Below are 24,032 nucleotides of genomic sequence, written 5' to 3' on the forward strand. Positions count from 1 at the left end.
AGCACAGCACCTGGCACACAGGATGTGCTCAACAAGTGCTGTGGAATAAATGAGTAAATAAATCACAGCCCCTCATGTGTTGTCCCATTTGTCAGGGAACTGCTGGAGGTGGAAACATTGGTAAGTTACACCTGAAGCTCAGGTGGCTTCTTTAACGAGCTTCCAAGCAGCATCACCAACCTGCTGTAGCAGTCGCCAAGGTGCCCACAGCTTTCTTTAAATGCTTCTAAAAGCTCTGCCTTTTCTCCAGGTTCCAGCTGACTGGCATCCATCAGGGCCGCTCTCACTAACAAGTGAGCCTCGCTGAGAAGGTGGATGCAGCTCCGGGTTTTTGCAGTCTTGTAGGCATTACTGTAGTCTACCTAACACACAAAGAAGGCAAGCAGTTCATGATGCTGAAAACATCGCCCCAAAGTTTCCCAGGTCTATAAGTTGTTTATAAAGTTACTATCTGAACACATTCCATCCTAAGAAATAAAAAGTGGTTATTTATCATTCTGATAAGGCTTAGCTAAAGTGGCTTTCTTTTCCCCCACAATGTATGAGTCAATTTATCACATACATGATTGTAAATACTGTTAAACAACGTTAATCATCAGAGAAAGCAATTAGTACTGTAATACTAATGATACTGTTAACTGAGCAATAATTTGATCACAATTTGATACAGCTAATGAACATATCTGAAAGACTTAACTATTTTTAAAGTTCTATGATTTCAATCTTTCTCAAATTCAGACTGAGCATCCTTCCTTTATCTTAGTTTCAATTGGTGAATTTAGATTCTACTACATCTAATTCTATAACTCATAGTGGGCTTATAAAAATTTTCACTAGCTAATCTGAGCCAATCAGTATTTTTAGACTCCAGTAGGCAAATCATCTGGATGATGTCTAAGACTTTCAATTAAATAAGACTGAAAACACAGGCCAAAGCTGATAAATTTATCAGCATTAAAATGCCAGGGACAAATCAGGCAAAACCTTCACCTGATGACCAAAGCGAACACTGCCGGTGAAGGACAAATGAATATTCTGCACCTCCCCTCGTGAAACTCTGAGAAAGATGGAACGGGATCTACACAGAGTTCTGGCCCAACTCTTTGTGACCCATGGACTGCAGCCCGCCTGGCTCCTCTATCCGTGCAATTCTCCAGGCAAGAATATTGGAGGAGGTAACCATTCCCTTCTCCAGGGGACGCCCCCGACCCAAGAATCGAACCTGGATCTCCTGCATGGCGGGCAGATTCTTTACTGTCTGAGTCACCAGAGAACCCAGCCAAGAACACATAACCTCAATCTAATCATGAGAGAAGAAACAAAACGAAATGAAATGAAATGGAAAAAATAAATGTTTAAAAGGTGGAGGAGGAGAAATATTTTTCAAAACTATCTGTTATAAAACAAAGAGTGAAATCTAAAAATACAACAAAATAGTGAAAAAAATAAAAAAGAAACAGTCTTACAGAGAACAAGCTGGTGGTTACCAGCGGGGGAAAGAAAAGATAAAGGAGTAAGAATAAGAGGTACAAACTACTACATATAAAATAAATAAGCTACAAGAATATACTGGACTGTAGTGTTGGAGAAGACTCTTGAGAGTCCCTTGGACTGCAAGGAGATTCAACGAGTCCATTCTGAAGGAGATCAACCCTGGGATTTCTTTGCAAGGAATGATGCTAAAGCTGAAACTCCAGTACTTTGGCCACCTCATGTGCAGAGTTTACTCACTGGAAAAGACTTTGATGCTGGGAGGGATTGGGGGTAGGAGGAGAAGGGGACGACCGAGGATGAGATGGTTGGATGGCATCACTGACTCGATGGACTCGAGTCTGAGTAAACTCCGGGAGTTGGTGATGGACAGGGAGGCCAGGCGTGCTGCGATTTATGGGGTCACAAAGAGTCGGACACGACTGAGAGACTGAACTGAACTGAACTGAACACAGGGAATATAGCCAATAACTATAAATAGGCTATAACCTTTAAAATTGTGAATCAATATGTTTACACCTGTAACTTACAATACTGGACATTAACTATACTTCAACAATAACAAAAAGAAAACAAGAAAAGTTTTTTTTAATAAAACAAAGGCTATGAACATATTTTGGATGAAAGGAGGCTAAAGAGACATGACAGTTAAATACATTACTTGATTTCTAGACTGGATCCTGGGCCAGAGGATGGGGGAAATGCTACTAGGCCATTACTGAATCCATCGACAAAAATGGAATATGAACCATAGACTAGATAAATTATTGTCATTGTTAAATTTACTGAAACACATGTGTGTGCTATAATTGTATAAGCAAATATCTAAATTCTTAGGAAACATGCATTGAAATATTTAGGGGCATTGGGCCAGGATGTATGCAATATACGTCCCAATGGATCAGAAGAAAATATGCAGGCATGACTGTGCATTTAGAAAGCACAAGAGTGCAAAAAGGGAGAGAGAGGCTTCAGAATGACGCTGAACATCTCTTTCTGGTCACTGGTTTCCAGAAGCTCATTGAAGTGGATGATGAACAAAAATTTCGTACCTTCTATGAGAAGCTTATGGCCACAGAAGTTGCTGCTGAGGCTCTGGGTGAAGAATGGAAGGGCTATGTGGTCCCAGTCAGTGCTGGGAACGATAAACAGGGTTTCCCCATGAAGCAAGGTGTCTTGACCCATGGCCGAGTCTGCCTGCTGCTGAGTAAGGGGCATTTCTGTTACAGCCAAGAAGGACTGGAGAAAGTGCAAGTCTGATGGGGTTGCATGGTGGATGCTGACCTGAGTGTTCTCAATTAGGTCATTGTAAAAAAAAAAAGGGAAAAGGATATTCTTGGACTCCCTGACACTACTGTGCCTCATTGCCTGGGGACCGAAAGAACTAGAAGAACTCGAAAACTTTTCAATCTCTCCTAAGAAAATGAAGTCCGCCAGTATGTTGTAAGAAAGCCCCTAAACAAAGAAGGTAAGGAACCTAGGACCAGAGCACTCAAGATTCATTGTCCTGTTATTCCACGTGTTCTGCAGCACAAACGTGGATGTGCTGCTCCAAAGAAACAGTGTACTAAGAAATATATGGAAGAGGCTGCAGAATATCCTAAGCTTTCGGCCAAGAGAATGAAGAAGGCCAAAGAAAAACACCAGCAACAGACTGTCAAGAGACAGAGGCTGGGCTTCCCAGGCAGCTCAGTGGAAAAGAATCCACTTGCCAACACGGGAGACACGGGTTCGATCCCTGATCCAGGAAGATTCCACAAGCTGTAGGACAACTAAGCCTGTGCACCACAACTACTGAGCCTGTGCTACTGAGCCCATGTTCCTCAACTACTGAGCTCACATGGCGCCAACTACTGAGACCTGCAGGCCCTAGAGCCCGTGCTCCACAACAAGAGAAGCCACCGCAATGAGAAGCCCTTGCACCCCAACTAGAGAGCAGCCCCTGCTCGCTGCAACTACAGAAAAGCCCGCACAGCATCAAAGACCCAGCAGAGCCAAAAATAAAAAAAAATAAATAAAAATATCTGAAAAGAGAGAGAAAGAGATGGAGGCTGTCCTCTCGGAGAACTTTTCCTTCTGAGTCTGAATCCAGTCAAAAATGAGATGTTCTAAGAGTCAGAAATAAATAAGATGAGACATCAAAAACAAAAAAAGAGAGAGACAGAAGCATAGGCGGTATAATGTTGACTCTGCTGACTACAGGTAAATTGATGTGGGGAATATAATGATTTTATTTGTGCTATTCTTATTCTCGCAACTTTTCTGTAGATTTGAAATTATTTCAAAATAGTTTATAAAAATCATCAGGGATAAGCAGACAGCTGTCACTCTTAGAAGAGGAATAAAGATACCCACAGGACAATACTACAAGTGACGTGGTACGCTAGGACCATCAGTTAACATTTCAAAGAAGTGTGAGACACAGACATATGATCTGAGATTTCTTTCCACTCCATTTCATGATTCTCTTGCCAGGGTTCAAAGTAAAGGGCGAAGGCTATTTATGTTTAGACTGGCTAATCAATTCCCATAGGAGAGTGCGTATGAATAAGGGAGTCTTATTTTAGTGACGGGAATTTCTCTTAGATCCTCAAATGTCACGAGCTGTGAAAACAAGAAGGTGAAGATATACAGTTCTCTGTAAGAGCCTTGAAGCTGGTGGGTTGTGGCATTCTGAATGTGTGATACTTAGAATCAATTTCTAATGATCAATTAGACTCTAAACTTCTACAAATAAGAAGTCTGAAAGGAGTACCATTTCTTTGTACAGTTGCACTGGTGAGACCGTATTCACAATATACAAATTCCACCCAGCTTCAGCTACAGGAGGTGTTTTGGGATTAACACTGGTACCTTTTCTAGAACTAAAAGCAAAACAAAGGACAAGAATTGTAAGACAAGACATACTATTAATAAATGGCGATTTTAAATGGTAAATACCAGATACCTAAAATATTGTAACTCTGATACCATTTTCATTTAGTATTTTCTTTGGTGATTTATGCGGGAGACCCAGGTTCAATCCCTGGGTTGGGAAGATCTCCTGGAGAAGGAAATGGCAACCCACTCCAGTATTCTTGCCTGGAAAATCCCATGGACAGAGGAACCTGGTAGGCTATAGTCCATGGTGTCGCGAAGAGTTGGACACGACTGAGCAACTTCACTTTCACTTTGGTGATTTAACTACACAGTAGATTTTTAGAGAACATTAGTGTACAACACTATGTAGGCCGAACAGCAGTTCACTTACTACACTCTCGTGGACTGGTCAACCAATCATTTCCAATTCATTCCACAAGTATTCTTAAATAGGCAATAAGCTCAAAGAACAGGCAAGACCTCTCAAAAAGAACAGAGACTTGGCCGTGAAAATCCCTGCAACCTGGCTCTCTCCAGCATGTGGCCTTCGTGAGGCCAGGGCTGCTGGGAAAATGTAAAACACAGAACTGTAAGTCAACTTAAAGCACTATCATATTTCCAGCTTTCACTGTACGAAGCATTTTCTGTAGTATGCAGTCTTTTCTAAAATGCAAAGTTTTGGCCAAATGAATTTTCAAATAAATTAAAATTTTTAAACCATTTTAAAAAATATAACACTATTAAGACATCAAATGTATAAGATTGCAAGTTATTTTTCCTCTTGCCAGAAAGCTTTTATGATCAGTCATTTTTAGACCACTTTGTGCACACTCTAGGTGACTAGTTACCCATGGCAACCTGGTTATTTCTGCTGGTGGAACAAAGCACAGACACAAATAACTCAAAAATGCAAAAACTACAGTGTTTGATTTGAAATTTACTCTATGTTCCTCGCCCCCTGCCCTCAACAGTTTTCTCTCCTACTTAAAATTTCCATAGAAAAATGTTCAAATTAGATTGCATTCCCAACCACTAAGTTCACAGGAACTTAGGAAACATCGACTAGAAGCATTACCACTTTGGAATTAACCATTTTATCCCAAATAATGCGAAAGCAGAAAACTGAAGTTAGAATTAACCTAAGATTAGAAGAATACACTTTTATTTTAAGGTAGATTAACACATAATTTATACATCACAAATGTGCTTTCAGGTAAGAAATGCATTAGTTAATTTCTTTTCAAGTTGAAATACCAGAAAAAAAAACTTTGGATAAAAATATTGCCACTGAAAGGTCAAGGAAGAAAAATAATAAAGAGCTTTGTAGTTTCGATCAGCCTAAGAGGCTCGATCTCGCTCATTAATTACACAGAAAAACATGTCCTTTAAATTCTTATTATACGATAACAGATTTTTACTGAAACAGTTTTATAATTTATTTTCTTCTGAAAGCTCACAGTCAATTACAAAGGATATTATAGAGAACATTAAACCTTCTTTTGTTACTCTGAAAAAAGAACACCTAGAAAACCCATCTGATCATTCAAATTTTTGATTTAAAAAGGTTAGTGAAGATGTACACAAAATATACCAGTAACACAATTCATTCCAGAAACTTTGGCAAGGATATCTGGGGGTGATGCGCATGCTTACAGAAACCTCTTGGGTGACTCTCTTCTCTCTGGAACGGTTTCAGGGTCTGCCTTGGTCAGAAGTACAACGTGGTTTTTAAAGTGACAGATGGCTTTCAAGCCTATGAAAAGCTGTATTCTTAAAGCACAGACATCCATACTGATAGGTGGGCAAGCCTAATAAGGAAAAATTCACAAATTTAGCCAATGAAGTGCATGAACTTAAAAAACTTCAAAAATCAATCGATTGGATACAATCTCTACTTTCCTGTCTCTCCCCGCTACTCAAATAATCCAAATTCCTATTCCTATCAGAGCAAGAGGCTACCTTATCTAAACTATATAACTGACTATCTCTTTCATATGTCCACCAAAGAGCCCCATAGTATGTGCTGACCCTGACTTGATGAAAGCAGAGAGCCTCCAGGAGCCCTGCCCTGAGTGGGTTACTGCCACACAGGGAATCCCCACTAACAGGGAATCCCCACCTGGCTCAGATGGTATCTTCAAATGGGCTTTTAGTCAAAATCAGACACTATAAAAGGGCATTCTACTGCTCGGAAAATACATAAAAAGGTTTCTTAGTGGATGGATGTGTAGAAATGCAGGCACATTCAGATGGCCCCTGTTAGCTCTGCAGGTACAAACACTGCCTAGAATGGCTAACAGGCTGGAGGTTTGCCAGGCAAACTGCAGGAAACCCTAGACCAGCAGACAGGCTCCTGTCCTTGTAAGGAAACATTCACCCAAGCAGAATGGATAAGAAGCTAACTGAGGAGCTCTTTCTGGGACTCAGAAAATGAGGCTGCCAGGTCTCCCTGGCTCCTCCATTAATGGTGTTTCGATTCCAAAGTCATCTTCCTTGTCCCTTTTGTACAAAGTGCATGGGGATAACCCTCCATCTATTTTTGTCACTCCTATGAATAGTTTGGAGAAGGAAATGGCAATCCACTCCAGCACTCTTGCCTAGAAAATCCCATGAACAGAGGAGCCTGATAGGCTACAGTCCATGGGGTCCCGAAGAGTCGGACACAACTGAGCGACTTCACTTTCACTTCACTTATGAATAGTTAAGGTGGCTTTGGTGATGCTGAGCCAGTCTCAGGGGAAAGGGAAATAAAGATAGCGTGCATTATGGCCCTCTCTCTGAGGCTGTGAAACCTTTCTCAGACACCACAGTTTCCAAAGCCTGAGTCAGCAAGGGAGCAAAATGATGGCGTGCTCCGTTCAGGGGCATCTAGGATTTCAGGGTGGTGGAAGTGCAGGGAAGGGGGAGCCAGGAGGTGTGACCATCACTGTCCTTCCCTCTGCCACCTTCAAGGACTAGCCTCAGGGGCAGCGTCCTCTACTAGCTGCCCATCTCCCCTCTTTTCTCCCTTTCTCTCTTCTGTGTTTCTTCCCTCTGGTTTTATGAGACTATGAGAAGGCCTGGAATTGAGATTTATTTTCAAGTGCAGATTGATGCTGCTTCAATGTGTTATGTACCCCCTCACTCCACCATCATACCTACACAAGTCTCGGTCTTCCTGACGTTTACAACAAAACACAAGGCAAGATGGGGTGGACAGAGAGGAAGCAAGAGACAAAGAGGCTGTCACCTTGCCATGGGTACTAGGGACATAACCATTATTTTTAAAGTAATCTCTTGAAAAGGCTATGTGTGTATCTTAAACACAAACAGAAGGGCATGGGAAAGCTGTGATTCTGATTTCCCAAGAGGCTGAAGGTAGGCAGTAAGCCTGCCAGCAGCAGAATGTGACAGGCAGCCCACAGAAGAAAAGAGAACTTGGATGTGATTTCCAAACAAAGGTAGCACACAATTTGGGTGACAGTGATAGTGGAAAAGTGTCTCAGACACATTACGCACTAAACACCATCATCACTGGACACTCATTTTTCCAGAAGAAGGTGTTCCGGGTGCCAGAGGGACAATAATGTGTGAACAGAGGCCATCACGATTTGGGGGTTCCCTGAAGCATGGATGTGAATAACAAATACCCATCTCAGAGGTGAAACTGCACATGATGGACACGATGCAAATCATCAGTGCATTTCCGAGAACAGAAACTCAAGGTCGGAAAATACAGAGTTTCATCATAAAATTGTCTATTTGGTGATCAAAAGCTTTTCAGAGACTAAGCAGATTACTTCTCACTAAAAATGAGGTTACTGATCTAGAATATCAATACCACTAGATCAAAACTATGGAAATACAGAACACTTGTTGAAGGCTTTGTAAAATGACAAAAGAATTATCAGTATATCCAATAATGGTATAAATAAATCATCTGAATGCATGCATTCACTTCTGTGCTCTTAGATGTACAGATTTCTGAACTGTTTTAATAGCTCTATACAACTGCCAATATCAATACTTCTGATCAAAATGAATAAAACTGTAGTATACTATAGTTGTGATGTGCCCTCTATGAAATTACACTATATATATTCTTTACAAAATTTTAAAAACATGCATTATATCTAAATTCTGAATGACATGTTTTCAAAGTAATCTTAAAAATTACCATCTAAACCACAAACTGCAAAATGCTTACCATTTTACATCCCAAAGCTCTAACTGAACAAACAAGACTTTAGTGTCCGCCCAGCTTAGACGCAAAGAGCGTAAATTTGCAAGCACTCATGTTTGATCTTTAGGCTGCACTGTCATTAGCCAGCTCTGACCTTCAGGGTGGTGTCCACATACGGGTCCTCCTCCCTCGCAGCCTCCTCCCTCGCAGCCGCCGCACTGCACCGCACTGTGTAACACTGCAGGTTGTTACTGAGGAAGAGGAGAAAGGCCACTGAGCAACGCGGAGGCCAGGAACCAACACGCCCACTGCTGGGAGGATGTCACAGGACCACGGAGCGACAAGGCGGGTGGCTGAACACCCCAGTACTCATCAAGCGCTGACAAGTTAGGCTGCTTCTGAACAAGGAGATTACCTCGGAAATCCTATGGAGTGCTTTTTCTAAACACATAACTGGTCCCCACTGCACCCCTACCAAATCATAACCTCTGGGGTTGAATCTGTGTTGTGCTTAGTCACTCAGTCGCACAGACTCTTTGTGACCCATGGACTGTAGCTCACTAGGCTCCTCTGTCCATGGAATTCTCCAGCCCAGAAAACTGGAGTGGGTTGCCATGCCCTCCTCCAAGGGATCTTCCCAACCCAGGTCTCCCTTTCTGTAAGTGGATTCCTTTCCATCTGAGCCACCAAGGAAGCCCACGGGGGCTGAATCTAGACATGTATATTTCTACAAAGCTCCTGGTGTGACACACACTCCTAGTTAAGAACCATGGATCTGGGTCAATACCCTTATTTTATTTACAAAATGATGGCTAGGGAACCTGCCCAAAGTTCAGACAGGTGACTATCAAAGCCAAGGTTAGAACCCAACTTTATTATTATCTCAGGATGAAATGCAGCCTGGGTTGTGCTGGGCAACACACTTAGGTTAGGCAAACTCTCTGAAGGAATCTTCAGAATCATGTAGTCCAGAAGCTTGTTTTTAAAGACTAGAGCCTGCAAAGTACATGGTTGATCCAAGTCCTCTTTGGAGAATGGAAATCAAATCAGACCCAGATCTCCTCATTCTTCACACTCCTCTTTTAACAACTCCAGGCTACATTCTGCACAGCAAAGCAATCTGGAGACTTCACAGTAAGTGCCTGTGTACAAAAACCTTGATACGTTTCCTTCTGATATTCCCTAAGCACCTCAAACTCCAATATCTAAACCAAACTTTCCTTTTGCTCCACACCACACCAGCCTCCAGTCTTTCAGAAAAGCAGGCTCGGGACTTCCCTGGGCAGCCAGTGATTAAGACTTCCACCTTTCAATGCAGGGGGTGCAGGTTCGATCCCTGGTCAGGGAGCTAAGATCTCACAAGCCTTATAGCCAAAAAACCAAAACATAAACAGAAGCAATACTATAAAAAATTCAATAAAGATTTTAAAAATGATACACATCCCCCCTCCCCCACAAAAAAAGTCTAAAAAATAAAAAAAGAAAGCAGGCTCAAAACTGATGGGTTTTCTCATGTCTCCTCCATCCCCAGTATCCCACTAGACATCAAGTCCTGTAAGTCTCTCCTCTCCATGCTTCCTTCTCTTTTCACTGCTAGTGCTCTGCCCAAATACAATCCCTCACTATCCTCACTGAACTATCCCAATAGCTCATTAGTATGTTCAAGCCATCCTCCACTGTGGCTACCATCCATTTTCCTAAAGTAATGCTCTATTCACATCCTTTCCTTTGCTCAAAATCTAAAAAAATTCCTTAATTTCCAAAGCCCCAAGTTCCCTCTCAGGCACTATTTTCCCCACTTTTGTTTCAGCAACTTTACGTTTAAAGGACATTACTACACAGCCCTTTGGAAACTGAAAAGACCAGAGACCTCTACACTGTTCCCCATGCCAGAGAGTAGGCAGAGAGGGGAGCACCCCCACTGGGAGGGGGTGCCAGAATCTTCAGGTGGGTCCTGTGCTGTGTGAAATACACCAGAGCACCTGCTGGAGATTTTGATATTACCACTCAATCGGGAAAAACAAAAAAAGCACTGTCCTATGCAACTACTTATCAGAAACTCCAAGAAACCTGGACATAGCTTTGCTTGTAGCTTCCCTCTATCTGGAACGCTCTTCACTTTCAGTCTCTATCTGTCAAATCTAACTAGCCTTCAGGCCTCACTTGCAACACAGAAACCTTGCCCGTGTGACTTGGCTGAAGTAATTTCCCTCTTCCCATAGCCTACGGCACTTCCATGTAGTCTTAGGACATTTTTCACAAATCTCCTAGTGTTTGTGTCCCTTGTACGTGTCTTTCATCCTCTCTTACGTTGCTGTTTGCGTAAAGCAGAGGCTGCGCCTTACTCATGGTTGGTTGGCCAGAGGGCTCAATGCAGTGCCTTGCCTAGAACCTGAACTCAAAAAAACAGGAAATAAAACCACAGGCTGCTGAGATAAAAGGAAATGAGATTAAATTCAGGAACCCAGTTTACATGTCAGCTTACTAGGAGGATAAGGCAACTCAGAAGACACTCACCACTGATTAGCCACATGAGCCTGACCAACCCCAACCTCTGGACTCTCTTCCAATCTACACTACTCACAGGGTAGAATCAGGCAGGCTTTCTGGACCCTTTACAGTCCTAAACCATATCAATGAACTCAACTCACATAGAAAAGATATGACAACAGTGAAAAAAAAACTTTAGGAAATCTAAAACTGAAGAGATGTCATGACTGTTGTCAAGAGCCCCCACTGACTTTTCATTAGAATTCCCTATAAACATCTTCCCTCATGAAGAACCTTACCCGTTCTTAGAAAGATCCCCATCCAGTTTAAGAAAACAAAACAAAGGCAAACCAGAATTTAAATCTCTGATGTTGAAAAGGCAGTTATGAGCCATTATTTTAAAAATAAATAAATAAAATAAACCCAGGTTCAATCCCTGGGTCAGGAAGATCCTCTGGAGAAGGAAATGGCAACCCACTCCAGTACTCTTGCCTGGAAAATCCCATGGATGGAGAAGCCTGGTAGGCTACAGTCCATGGGGTCACACAGAGTCAGACACGACTGAGCGACTTCACTTTCACACCCCAGGTGTGTATCATTAATTTATAGTGCTATCCACTGGTTCACATAATTTTCATTTAAAGATTTAGAAAGCACCTCAGGAATTTACAGAGAAATAAGTGACTCAAAAGCCAGCAAGGGACTGGGACATACCTTGTGATGACATGCAGAAACTGTGGGGTAAGCACCGCCTGCTGAGATTTCTCGGGATATTGGTAAACCGACATTAATTCAACAGATTTGACAATCATGTACAGGTAGCCCACATGAGGTAGTGAGAAAAAACAAAACAGACTCAGCAACACTTTTTCCTGAGACGAATTTTTTCTATCAGAAGTAAGAGACCCTGCATGCAAAAAAACAACAACAAACAAACCATGAAACTAGTAAATAAAAGGAACCAATATTTTGACTTTTCTGTGTAAAAACATCTATAAACAGATAACCAAAGAGTTGCTTAGGTGCTTATATAAGAATGCCAGTAAAAAAATTAAAAAGAGTGATATAATTAGAATATCAACATTTTGAAAACCCTAATAAATTAACAGATCTAGGTAATCATCATCAATAGTTGTTAATATCACAAAAAAGAGCCAACCTGATACCACGTACTTCTAAGAGAACTCAAGACTATTTGCATTACCAAAAACAAAAAAAAAAGTCATCACCATCATCTGATCAAGACTTAGACCAGCACTGTCAATAGAAATAAAATGTCAGCCATATATGTGATGCAAAGTTTCTAGTAATTGCTCTTTAAAAAATAAAAACAGGCAAGATTTTAAAAATATATTAACCCAACATATCCAAAATATTATCATTTTTATACATAATCAATAAAAATTAACGAGACAGTTTATATTCTTTTCTGTTGTACTAAGTCTTTAAGACCTAGTGTGAATTTTACACTTAAAGCATATCTTAATTTAGACTAGTCACACTTCAAGGTGCTCGACAGCAATATTGACAAACAGATACCATACTGAACAGTACAGCTTTAGATCACAGGGAAGTATAGGGGATACAGGAACATGTTAAATGACACTGTGGGGAGTCAGTCAGCAAAATTCAGACTGTGGGAAATTCTGTACTAATAGTCCAGTTTCCTGCTAACTAACCCTCAAAGAGAAACGAGAGAGGAAGGCAGAGCCTATATAGCAGAGAGACATAAAAGACATAGGAGCCAACTGCAGGTATAGAACCTTACTTGGAATCTGATAAATTGCAGAAAAAAATATTTGGACAATCAGGGAAATTTGAGTAACTGATGGGTATTGAATGATATCAAGCCATTTCTTAAAAATGTGAAGTGACATTTGGGGTTTTTGTTTAAATACAAGAATCCCTTTCCTTTAGAAACATATGCTGAAATATTTATAAACGAAAAGGTATAAGCTCTGGGGTTTGCTCAAAACAATCTGGCACAGGGCAGGGGGTGATTACAAGGCAACACTGTTGAAACTGTGTGATGGGGACCTTGGGGGTCACTGTTCTATTTTTCTATATCTGTGTGCCTGAAACTTTTCATAATCAAAGTTTTTTTTTTTTATATAGCTCTGATTGATGCCCTTCAAGGATACATTAATAACAAAAGAACGTATAAAAGAGATAACTAATGAGAACCTACAGAAAAAAAAAAAAAGAAAATCCAATTACTACACTCTCCACAATTGGCCTAAAACAACTGATCCAGTTTCTACTTCCTCTTCTTTCATACACACATCTGTGCTCTAATCATACAGAGAGCTGCTCGTTTATCTCCAAACATACATGATGATCTTTCACATGTTGCTTTCCCTGAGGTAGAATCTTACCAGAATTTCCATCTTCTAAAAAAAAAAAAATTTATCTTCTAAAAATTTTACTTATCCATCAGGGCCCAGCTCACATGGGCACTGCCCAACCCCTTATCTATCCACTAAGTAAACATCCATCAGGCACCTATAACACGCCACTGTTCTGGGTTCCAGGGATACCACAGCGCACAAGACAGAGTAACTGCATTCATTCTAGTGAGGGGGACCGGGGTGGAGAATAAACTCTGCAGTGTGCAAGGAGGGAACAGTTTAAACTGAGAAGTCTGGGAAGTCCTCTGTGTCGAGGTGATACTTGAGCTGTGAGCTGAAGACACTACTCTCGCAAGCTCTGAGGGAAGTACTATGTTCTGAGCACCGGAAGAGTAAACAATAGATCTTAGACTTGAGTGAGCTTGGTGTAACCTAGCAGCAGACAAAAGCCACACATACGGAGAAATGTAAGAGGGTGAGCAGGACAAAAAGAGCTCAGGGTCAGGGTAATGCAGGCCATGGAGAGGATTTGGGGTTTTGTTCCAGGGGCTGTGGGAAACCCCTGGATAAGAGCTAACCCTCTAAGGTGGCTGAGGGCCCTCTGATTTCCTGCCTTGTGTTACACCTCCCTCTCCCTGGCTTTTCAGTTCCTCAAGCAAAGACTCTGCATTGGCCACAACCAAACCTGCCCACCAATCAGCCCCATTCATTCTACAGATCCTCTTTCTCAGGAAGCCCTCCCTGACCCCCAGTGAGTTCAGGATCCTTTGCTATACATGCTCAAGGCGGGATTCTTCTCACAGAGCACTCCCATCAGTGTGTAACTGTACACTCCTTCTAATGTCCATTCCATTCAGGCCTGCTTCCCCCACAAGACAATAAGCTCCATGAGTGCAAGTACTTTGCCTACTTTTGCTCATTACAGGAGCCCCAGTATTTAGCACAAGACCCAGCATAGTAGGTACTCAATACATGGTCACTACAAGAAAAAAAAAAAAGTATAAGTTTAATCAGAGTAATATTTACACCTTTCCCTAGCCATCACCTGAACATGTGAAGCAGGCCAGCACTAAGTACAGAATTCATAATGATTCTTAATCTGGGTTGCCCATTATATTTCTGGGGAGGTTTTTAAAACACACTGATGCCCTGGGGCTTTCCTGGTGGTCCAATGGTTAAGACTCTGTGCTTCCACTGCAGGGGGCACAGGTTCGATCCCTAGTCAGGGAACTAAGATCCCACATGCCATGCAGTGGGATTTAAAATTTAATTTTAAATTAAACTACCTTTTAAAAAGTTCAAAAAAAAAAAATACTGATGCTCAGGCATCAGTTGACCAATTAAGTCAGAATCTCCAGTATGGGGAGTTCCCTGCCATCCAGTGGTTAAGACTCTATGCTCCCAGGGAAGGGGGCATGGGTTTGATCTCTGATTGGGGAACTAAGATTCCCATATGCTGCAAAGCATGGTCTAAAACAAAGACTCTGCAGTGTGTTGAAACTGGGCATCAGTGTTTTAAAAAGCATCCAAGTAAGGCCAATGTGCAGCGAGGCTGGAAACCATTGCTCTTAAGTGAATTTCCATCCAGCCCACATTTTCCCATCTGGCTCACAAAGCCATCATTAGCAGCTCTGCCAAATGACCCTGCTGGAACCCAGATGAACCTCAGCTATAACAGGGCCCTGATTTTCTTTTGGGGGCCTACTGACCATTTCAGAAAGAGAAATGGGTTTTGTCAGGCATTTCCTCTCCATGGCTTCTCCTGGCAGACATGATTTCCATTTTGTGGATTCACTGTTATTTGCTAAGGAATCTGTCTAAGGCCACAGGGAAACTCAGAAAAACCTAACCCATTACTCACATCGGACTCCCTACTCTGCCCAGTGCCTTTCCAGCTCACTGCACTGCAGCACTCTCATACTCACCTGTTTGGTAAATGGGTAGAAGCTGAAGTGAATGCAACCTGACGTCATCAGACAAGAGACAGGAAGAAATATCAGGAGCGAAACGTCTGTGAATTCAGAGACAGAGGAGAGGAGATCTAATTTCCATTGCATTAAGCCAGTAAATATATATTAACTGCTGGTGAATAAAAAGCTATCTAGTACCTATAGAGCAGGTGCCGAACGTGGAAATACTTCATTTTTTCATCAGCTAATCCCGTTGACTCCAGTGTAACAGATATTCCTGACTGTTTGCTTTTTTCACCAAGAAGTTCCATGGGCTTTTGGCAGATAACAAAATCATCTGACTCAAGCTGTGAAGTTTCGTTACTGATGCCTTAAAAAATTAAAATTGAAGAAAATTATGCAGTAACTCCAAGTAATTTCTGAAACCCAATTAGATTTCACCACATTAAATAAATTAAATACAGTATAAATAAATACCACCAATTAAATACAGTATTTATACACACACATCCCATGTATTTATAAGGCACTATGGTTTTGAAATGTCTTAGCACTTGCTCATTCCTTCCTCATAACTGACAAAGTAAAACAGGACATGATCATAATACCTACTTTATACATAAGGAAACAGAAACTCAGAGATGGTATTCCTAACCCAAGGTCATTCGACTAGTAAATATGAGGACTGGAATTTTAGAAACTGCTCCTCTAGCAGATATTTCATTATTTTTAATGACAAATATATGTTGAAATACATTTATGTGCTACAGAATACATCACATGCTACAGGAAAAGATACGGACAGCCAGATCATAAACCCAAGTCCCATGTATTAGGAACATCTATTTGTGTGAAAGTCGCTCAGTCGTGTCCAACTCTTTTGTGACCCCACGGACTGTAGCCTGCCATGCTCCTCTGTCCATGGAATTCTCCAGGCCAGAATACTGGATCGGGTTTCCATTTCCTTCTCCAGGGATCTTCCCAACCCAGGGATTGAACCCAGGTCACCCACATTGTAGGTGGATTCTTAACCGTCTGAGCCATCAGGGAAGCAACCACATCATAAATAAGGTGGCCTGGCAATATACATACTAGAGCCTTTCCGAGACTGCCAGAAATAAGGGTTTTCTCTATACTCCAAACAAGAAAGTAAGCTAAATTCATTATTTACCTTCTGCCTGTTTCATGGGATTGGTGGTCTTCCGTGGATGGTGGTTAACACTCTCTCTGTTTTTGGGGTCTGACTCCAATTTTACGATTAAGACTTCTAACTCTGACATGACAGCGACATACCCAACACAAAAAGAAATTTCAGCAGGGGTGATGTTATCTATGTGGATAATTAAAGAACGTTCAAAGTCCAAAATCGAGAATTCTTCATTAATTATCTGATACTTCAAACTAAATAAGACTAAATTATTGGTGCAGCCAACAAGAAGGTCTCCTTTCACAGGGCAGCAGGAAATGCACAGGGGGGCCTCAGAAAGCGGCATTTCCACAATAGACATCTGCTCTCTGAAGGTTTCGCTGAAGGGTGCCTCCATGTCATGCCCGACCATCCGGATACACACTCGGGAGTTTTCAGTCCTTTTACTTCTCCAGTTCACATAAGCACGCAGGAATGTAGCTTTGTTCTTCTCTTCAATTGCTACCAAATAATCTCCTGAGAAGGAAATAAGATTACACTTAGAATTTCTAATTAGAAACCACAACTTACCTTGCATCATGAAAAGGAACTAAAACAGAATCCTAATGTGAATGGTTGAATTAAAGATTGACTAGAACCAAAAGCTCAACATTTTGGCCACTTGATGTGAAGAGCCAACTCACTGGAAAAGACCCTGATGCTGGGAAAGACTGAGGGCAGGAGAAGGGGGTGATTGAGGATGAGGAGGTTGCAAACTCCTTTGCAACCCCACAGACTGTATCCCACTAAGCTCCTCTGTCCATGGCATTTCCCAGGCAAGAATACTAGAGTGGGTTGCCATTTTCTTCTCCAGGGGAATCTTCCCTACCCAGCTATCGAATCTATGTCTCCTGCATTGCAGGGGGATTCTTTACCACTGAGCCACCTGGAAAACAGTATCTTAAGACGACCTGTTAAATATTCATGTAGCTTACCGAGAAATTCTATGACTAATTCCTATGATAGCTCTACAAGTTACTGTAGCTCTGAATTTACAGCTTGAACAAACCTCTCCTGACATAAAGAGTTTGATATCAGAGTGATGCTAAAATTAGGTATAAGGAACTCTGAAGAGATCAGCGGAATATATACTGCTACCTCTCCCATCCCCACAAGTCATATTTTCATGTCAACTCTGAGAAATAGCATAAAGCCACATATACCAAGTAAAATTTCAGTTCAAGCCAGTTTTCCCTTAATTGTTGATTTTCTTGGATTTTCTAAATTACAAAGTAATTTTGGAATTGTTTATTGTGAGAAGTCAAAGTGATGAAGAGATACAAAATGAAAAGCAGAATGATCTCTCCCCTGCAGTCCAATCCACGAGGGGCCAGTGTTAATACACACAGCTTGGTACGTGTCCTTCTAAACCTTTCTTTCATAGAAACATAGATCACAGAGTGGTAGTTTGTCATTCTTGCTTTTAACTAAATGGAATTACATTAAATATATTTAACAACCTGCAACTTAAAAAATGACCTCAAGAGGGAGGGGATATATGTATAATTACGGCTGATTCACATTGTTATATAGCAGAAAGCAACACATTGTAAAAATTTTAAATATAAAATAAAAATAATAAAATGATTTTTAAAAATTACCAATTTACTATCAAGATTTCCATATTTTTCCCTCCAGGGTAGATACATGGATATCTAACATTCTTTTCAATATCTGCAAAATATCCATCCTGTATATACCTGTGTTATAATTTATTCAGCAGTCCCCCTACTGATATACTACATTTAAGTACTGGGTTGACCAAAAACTTTGTTCGGGTTTTTCTACAGTGTCTTACAGAAAAACCCAAACAATCCTTTTGGCCAACCCCAAATTTCCATTTTTGTTTTTGCCACTATAGTTTATGCTGTAATAAATAGGCCTATACCTACATATTTACGTGAAAGTAAAAGTGAAAGCTGCTCAGTAGTGTCCGACTCTTTGCGACCCCGTGGACTACACTATAAATTCCATGGAATTCTCTAGGCCAGAATACTGGAGTGGGTAGCCTTTCCCTTCTCCAGGGGATCTTCCCAACCCAGGGATCAAACCCAGGTCTCCTGCATTGCAGGAGGAGTTTTTACCAGCTGAGCCACAAGGGAAGCTCAAGAATACTGGAGTGTTCATTTCAATGGTGTAGATTTTCAAAAGTAAGACTATCAGTCAAAGGGTCAGTACATTTTAAAATTTAATAGATATTGCCAGATTACAAACACAATTACATATTACAGATTCAAATTTCCACCAGTGCTGCTTAAACAGCCCTGTTCCCCACATCCTCACCAGCAATGACTCAACATGATGGAGGAAATAGAGACTCTCATGGATATAAATATTATTTATATTTTCCAGATCACTTATAAAGCTGTTATATGTTTATGCAGCCATGTACAGTTTCTCTTCTACAAGTTATCCACTTTTTAAAATGATTGTATTGGTTTTTCTTATCAAGGAATAGCAGCTCTCTGGGTAAAAAGGATATTAATCCTTTGCTGGCCATGAAAAGCAAATCACTTTTGGTAGTCTGTAGTTTGACTTTTGACTTTGCTATGGTTTGCCTTTGTCTGACATCTTTTACCACATGGAACCAGATATGTATCTTTTCCATCTTGGCTTCTGTGTTTCCTGACTTGTTTAAACAGTCTCTTGCATCTGTCAAATTACATAAACACACTCTTACATATTCTATTTGCTGCTGCTAAGTCACTTCAGTCGTGTCCAACTCTGTGCCACCCCACAGACGACAGCCCTTGGCAGGGGGTGTTGGTGGGCAGCGGGTGGTAAATTAAATGTTTAATCTTTAGAACTTTCTGGGTTGGAGGGGAGAAGTCAAGGTTCTTTCAAATAGAGAACTCACTAAATGCTAGACATTATTATGTAAACAAGCCTTCCTCCAATGAACTGACATTGAAATGCTGTGGTTAGCACAATTGCTTCCCAGACAGATGCAGCAAGCAAGCGGGGGCAGCCTTTTCTGAAGGCACTCAGTGGGCTGGCCAGGCCCCCTCTCCTCTGGACTGAGCCAGGCTTCAAGACAGGCAAACCTTCTCCTGATGCTGGTTCCTTTGATGCCACAGACATGAATCCTGCATCTATTTTCTCCCCAGAGATCCTGGTTGTTGTTTAGTCACGCAGTCATGTCCGACCCTTTCGAGATCCCGTGGACGGTAGTCCACTGTGCTCTCTGTCCATGGGATTTCTCCAGGCAAGAATACTGGAGTGGGTTGCCATTTTCTTCGTCAAGAAATCTAGGTGGAATACCTAACTATACCCTGTGGGTTCCATACATTGGCTCACTCTGTTCCAGAGAAGGTCTGATGGAGTTGAGAGCAGAAGATAGCACGTGGCCTCCATCTTCCTTAAACTCTCTCGGTAAATACATTAAACAAAAAAAAATTTTTATTGTGGTAAAATACATAAAAATAAAAATACACATAACATAAAATTTACCACTTTCACTATTTTTAAGTGTACAATTCATGGCATTAGATACATTCACACTGTTATGCAGCCATTACCACCATCTTGAAAACTTGATTTCATCTTCTCCCAAACTCTGAATCCACCAACAATAACTCTACATTCCCACCCTATGTACATGTATGTCTTTTACTATTTTACATAATACAATAAAGCATCAATGCTGAAGAGCATGGGTTACGTGCGAATACATAAATATGAACTATTTGTACACATCTGCAGATCTAACTCAGAACTAAGGTACATCAAATGGAAAACAAAACTAAATGTGTGTAGAGTAAAAGTGAAAACCAGGACTGAACATCAGAACATCAGAAGCAGTGCCTCATGAACACAGACTCGGGCAACCACCGTTCCACTTCTGTCTCTATGAATTTGACTAGTCTAAGGCACCTCATAAGTAGAATCATGCAATATTTGTCCTCTTGTGTCAGGTTTATTTCACTTAGTGTGGTGTCTTCAAAGTTCATTTGTGTTGTACACACACCAGAATTTCATCCCTTTTTAAGGCTCTGTGGATACACTGCATTTTGTTTATTTGTCGATGAATACTTGGGCTGCTTCCACCTCTTGGCTCTGAAAAATGCTATGTATACTTGTGTACAAATGTGTGCACAAGCCCCTGCTCTCAGTTAATCTGTGTGTATACCCAGAAGTGAAACTCCTGGAGAAGGGAATGGCTACCCACTCCAGTATTCTGGCCTTGAGAATTCTACGGACCGAGGAGCCTGGCAGGCTATAGTCCATGGGGTTGCCAAGAGCCCAACACAACTGAGCGACTTTCACATGCGGAAATTCTATGAATTTTTTCTGGAAACATACTGTTTTCTATAGCAGCTCTATCATTTTACTCTCCCACCAGGAAGGTACAAAGGTTCCACTTTCTCCACATCCTCGTCAACACTTATTATTTCTATTTGTTTTTATAATGACCATCCTAGTGGGTATGAAATGGTATCTCTTTGTGGTTTTGATTTGCGTTTCTATGATGATTAGTGATGTTAAGCATCTTGTCCTGTGCTTGTTCACAACTTAGATAAATATCTATTTAAACTCTTTGCCAATTTTCTTTTTTTTTTTTTTTTGCCAATTTTCAAATTGGGTTGTTTTGTTGTTTGCTGAGTTATAACAGTTCTTCTGAATACTAATCCCTTATTGCATATATGCTGTGCAAATATTTTCTCCCTTTTCTGTAGACTGCTTTTTCAAATCAGTTGATAGTGTCCTTTGATGCACAAAATTTTTTAATTTTGATGACCGCCAATTTTTCCATTTTTTCTTTGTTGTCAGTTCTTTGGTGTCATATTCAAGTTACTAGTTACTTAACCAACTTTAAAACTAAGAATAATTTGTTTAGTTATAATAAAAGGTTTTATACATTTTATTTTAGAAAAATATAAGCGTTTTTTCATACATCTACAAATACATGCTTATTACTGGTAAAGTCTATATATCAACTGTTTATATGTAATTTGCAAACTATAGATAGTACCTATGCTGTCTTATGTTTTCAAATTAATAACTTGTTTTATAAACAATGAACTAGAACTTGCTAAGTGTGTCTTCCTGATAAGCCTTATAAAGAGACCTTTAGAGTTCTCTCAGTTAATCCTCACAACCCTTCAAGGCAAGATCCCCTTCTCCATTTTATAGATCAGGAATCTGAGACTCAAATAAGCTAAGTGAAGTAAAGTTGCTCAGTGTGTCTGACTCTTTGCAACCCCATGGACTATATAGTCCATGGAATTCTCCAGGCCAGAATACTGGAATGGGTAGCCTTCCCTTCCTCCAGGGGGATCTTCCCAACCCAGGTGCCCCACATTGCAGGCAGATTCTTTACCAGCTGAACCACAGGGGAAGCCCTCAAATAAGCTAAGTATCTTGCTTAGGCAACACAGCCAACAAATGGTGGCACTTGGGCTTAAATCTGGATCTGGTTAGTTCCAAAGTCAATGGTCATTCCATGCATCTCTCAAAATGTTAGAAAGGAGATCTAAGTCTGGAGGATTCTAGCCCTTCATAAGAGAAAGGAATTAAACTTTTCAAAGCATTATGTGCTCAGGGCTTTATTTTACTTATTTTATGACAGCTTCTGTCTTTATTAAGTAAAGTTAAAAATCATTATTCTAATTATTCTCAAGCTGAGAGTCACTGATTTAAAAAAACAAAAAGTAAACTTTTCCTTTTATGCGGCAAGATCATAACCCTGGTTAACACTAATCCGTAAATAAAAGGCTGCACTCCTATGACAAAACAATTATCAGAAGGCAGAAATGATATATGATGAATCAAAATATGTTTTATGACTTAAAAAGTTGAGGGAGGGCAGGGCTTTGTTGTTCAGTCACTAAATCCTGTCTGGTCCAACCCTTTGCGATCCCATGGACTGTAGCATGCCAAGCTTCCCTGTCCTTCAGTATCTTCCAGAGTTTGCTCAAACTCATGTCCATGGAATCAGTGATGCTATCTAACCATCTCCATCCACAGTAGGGCCTGGGGGGAGATAACAGACATTCTTGGGGCTCTTTCATGCGCTTGTGCTATGTGGTCTTGTCCTCTCTGCCCCACACCTCCAGACATCCCATAAACAAGTGTCCAGCACCAGAAGTCCCTACACAACACTCAACTCTGGCCACAGAGATCTTTCTTCCTTGAGAGCAATGAGTTCCCAAATCTCTTCTTTCTCCCTTCACACACAAAACCTAAAATAATTTCAATTACTGACGATGATACTAGGGGCCCATCCTTCAAAATTTCAACCTACATTCTACCACCTCCAATCTTTATGAACGGAGCCTGGCATCCTGCTAATTAGAGACAAAAAGAAATTGAAAATGTTTTCTTCTTGTGTAAGAATCTGCAAAGCATTTATAGTGAATAGAAATTGCTGATCTAAGATTCACTTTCTTTCTGATGGGGTGAGAGTAGGGGAGACACTGGGCTTAGAGCAGGAATCCCCAAGTCCAAGCCAGTGTTAGTGGGAGGAAAGAGACCAAAAGGAAAAAGCTGAGATGTGTAAGAGGAGTTATCTGGATATCAGCATATCTAGCAGTCCTCTACCTACATTTTGGAAGAAGCTGCACCCAAGCATTAAGTTCAAGCTAAAGGAAAAAGCTGAGATGTGTAAGAGAGGTTATCTGGATATCAGCATATCTAGCAGTCCTCTACCTACAATTTGGAAGAAGCTGCACCCAAGCATTAAGTTCAAGCTGAAAGTTACCCTTGAGCTATCTGACTTATGCTAACACCACACCACATGACTCCTGAACTTTTTTTAAGACAGTCAACGGAATTACAAAAGCATCTTTGTTAACTTCAAGGCATCAGTACCACCATGCTACTCACTGCCTACGGCAGTCAATACGGCTCTAGGTCAGTGATTCTCAATCCTGACTAAACAGGAGACTCACCCAATGCTGGGCCACACCCCAGGAAACTATTATCGTTTCTCTGAGGTCCAGGAATCTTTTTAAGCTACCCTAGGTGATTCTTAAACACCAGTAGAGGCATCAAAGGATTCCCCAGAATCACCACTACTGACAGGCAAGAAAGCTAGAGGTTCACACAGTGCCGGTCACTTACAATTCTACATTAAATGTCCATTTGAAAGAATGGGGCCAATCATGTAAACAGTGGTTATCTGCCCCCTACCAGCACACACACACACATACTAATGTTGAAACTGGTGAGCTTGCCACTCAACAGAGCTCTTGAAGGTAAAGAATTCATAGGTCTAAAAAGGAGGTGGGGAAAACTACTAATATTGTGAAATGATTAGGAGAGCAATATCATTAAAAATACCAAAATCAGAGCCTTTTGCTGACAGAGAATTTACAGATCTAGTAAGTGTTTTTCAAACCGGTCTGCAGAACTATTGATGTCTAAACTATTCAAAAAGAAAAAGTAGTAACAATATAATAAGTTACTCATAAAGCAAAGGCATCCAAAGTTTGGAGCTAGGTGTTTTTACGTAAATAATGACAGTAAATAAAAGGGCTTTTCATTTTTTTAACATGTAGCTTTACTTGGCAAAATGAACAGTCAGATACCACGTATGGTAGCCCCGCAGTTTTTTTGCTGACCCACAAAATTCCAAGGACTGGAAA

At 40.8% G+C, this 24,032-nt stretch overlaps 1 protein-coding gene and 1 pseudogene across 7 annotated transcripts in view; one reads left to right on the forward strand and one right to left on the reverse strand.

Moving 5' to 3' along the window:
• HPS3 (HPS3 biogenesis of lysosomal organelles complex 2 subunit 1) overlaps nucleotides 1–24,032 on the reverse strand; it is a 41,300-nt gene that overhangs the window by 15,927 nt on the left and 1,341 nt on the right. For all 7 annotated transcript variants that reach the window (XR_006056973.2, XR_006056976.2, XR_006056979.2 and 4 more), the window contains exons 2-9: nucleotides 16,432–16,923; nucleotides 15,459–15,630; nucleotides 15,276–15,361; nucleotides 11,717–11,909; nucleotides 8,667–8,763; nucleotides 6,004–6,158; nucleotides 4,247–4,355; nucleotides 181–362 (exon numbers count right to left, since the gene is read on the reverse strand). Coding sequence is in view for 3 of the 7 variants with exons in the window: in XM_042235769.2 (XP_042091703.1) it covers nucleotides 181–362; nucleotides 4,247–4,355; nucleotides 6,004–6,158; nucleotides 8,667–8,763; nucleotides 11,717–11,909; nucleotides 15,276–15,361; nucleotides 15,459–15,630; nucleotides 16,432–16,923 (1,486 nt within the window). In the remaining 4 variants the exon portion in view is untranslated. The remainder of the gene's footprint in view (nucleotides 1–180; nucleotides 363–4,246; nucleotides 4,356–6,003; nucleotides 6,159–8,666; nucleotides 8,764–11,716; nucleotides 11,910–15,275; nucleotides 15,362–15,458; nucleotides 15,631–16,431; nucleotides 16,924–24,032) is intronic.
• On the forward strand, nucleotides 2,468–3,593 carry LOC101122652 (small ribosomal subunit protein eS6-like; annotated as a pseudogene).

Source organism: Ovis aries, chromosome 1, assembly GCF_016772045.2.
Source record: "Ovis aries strain OAR_USU_Benz2616 breed Rambouillet chromosome 1, ARS-UI_Ramb_v3.0, whole genome shotgun sequence".
Lineage (NCBI taxonomy): Eukaryota > Metazoa > Chordata > Mammalia > Artiodactyla > Bovidae > Ovis > Ovis aries.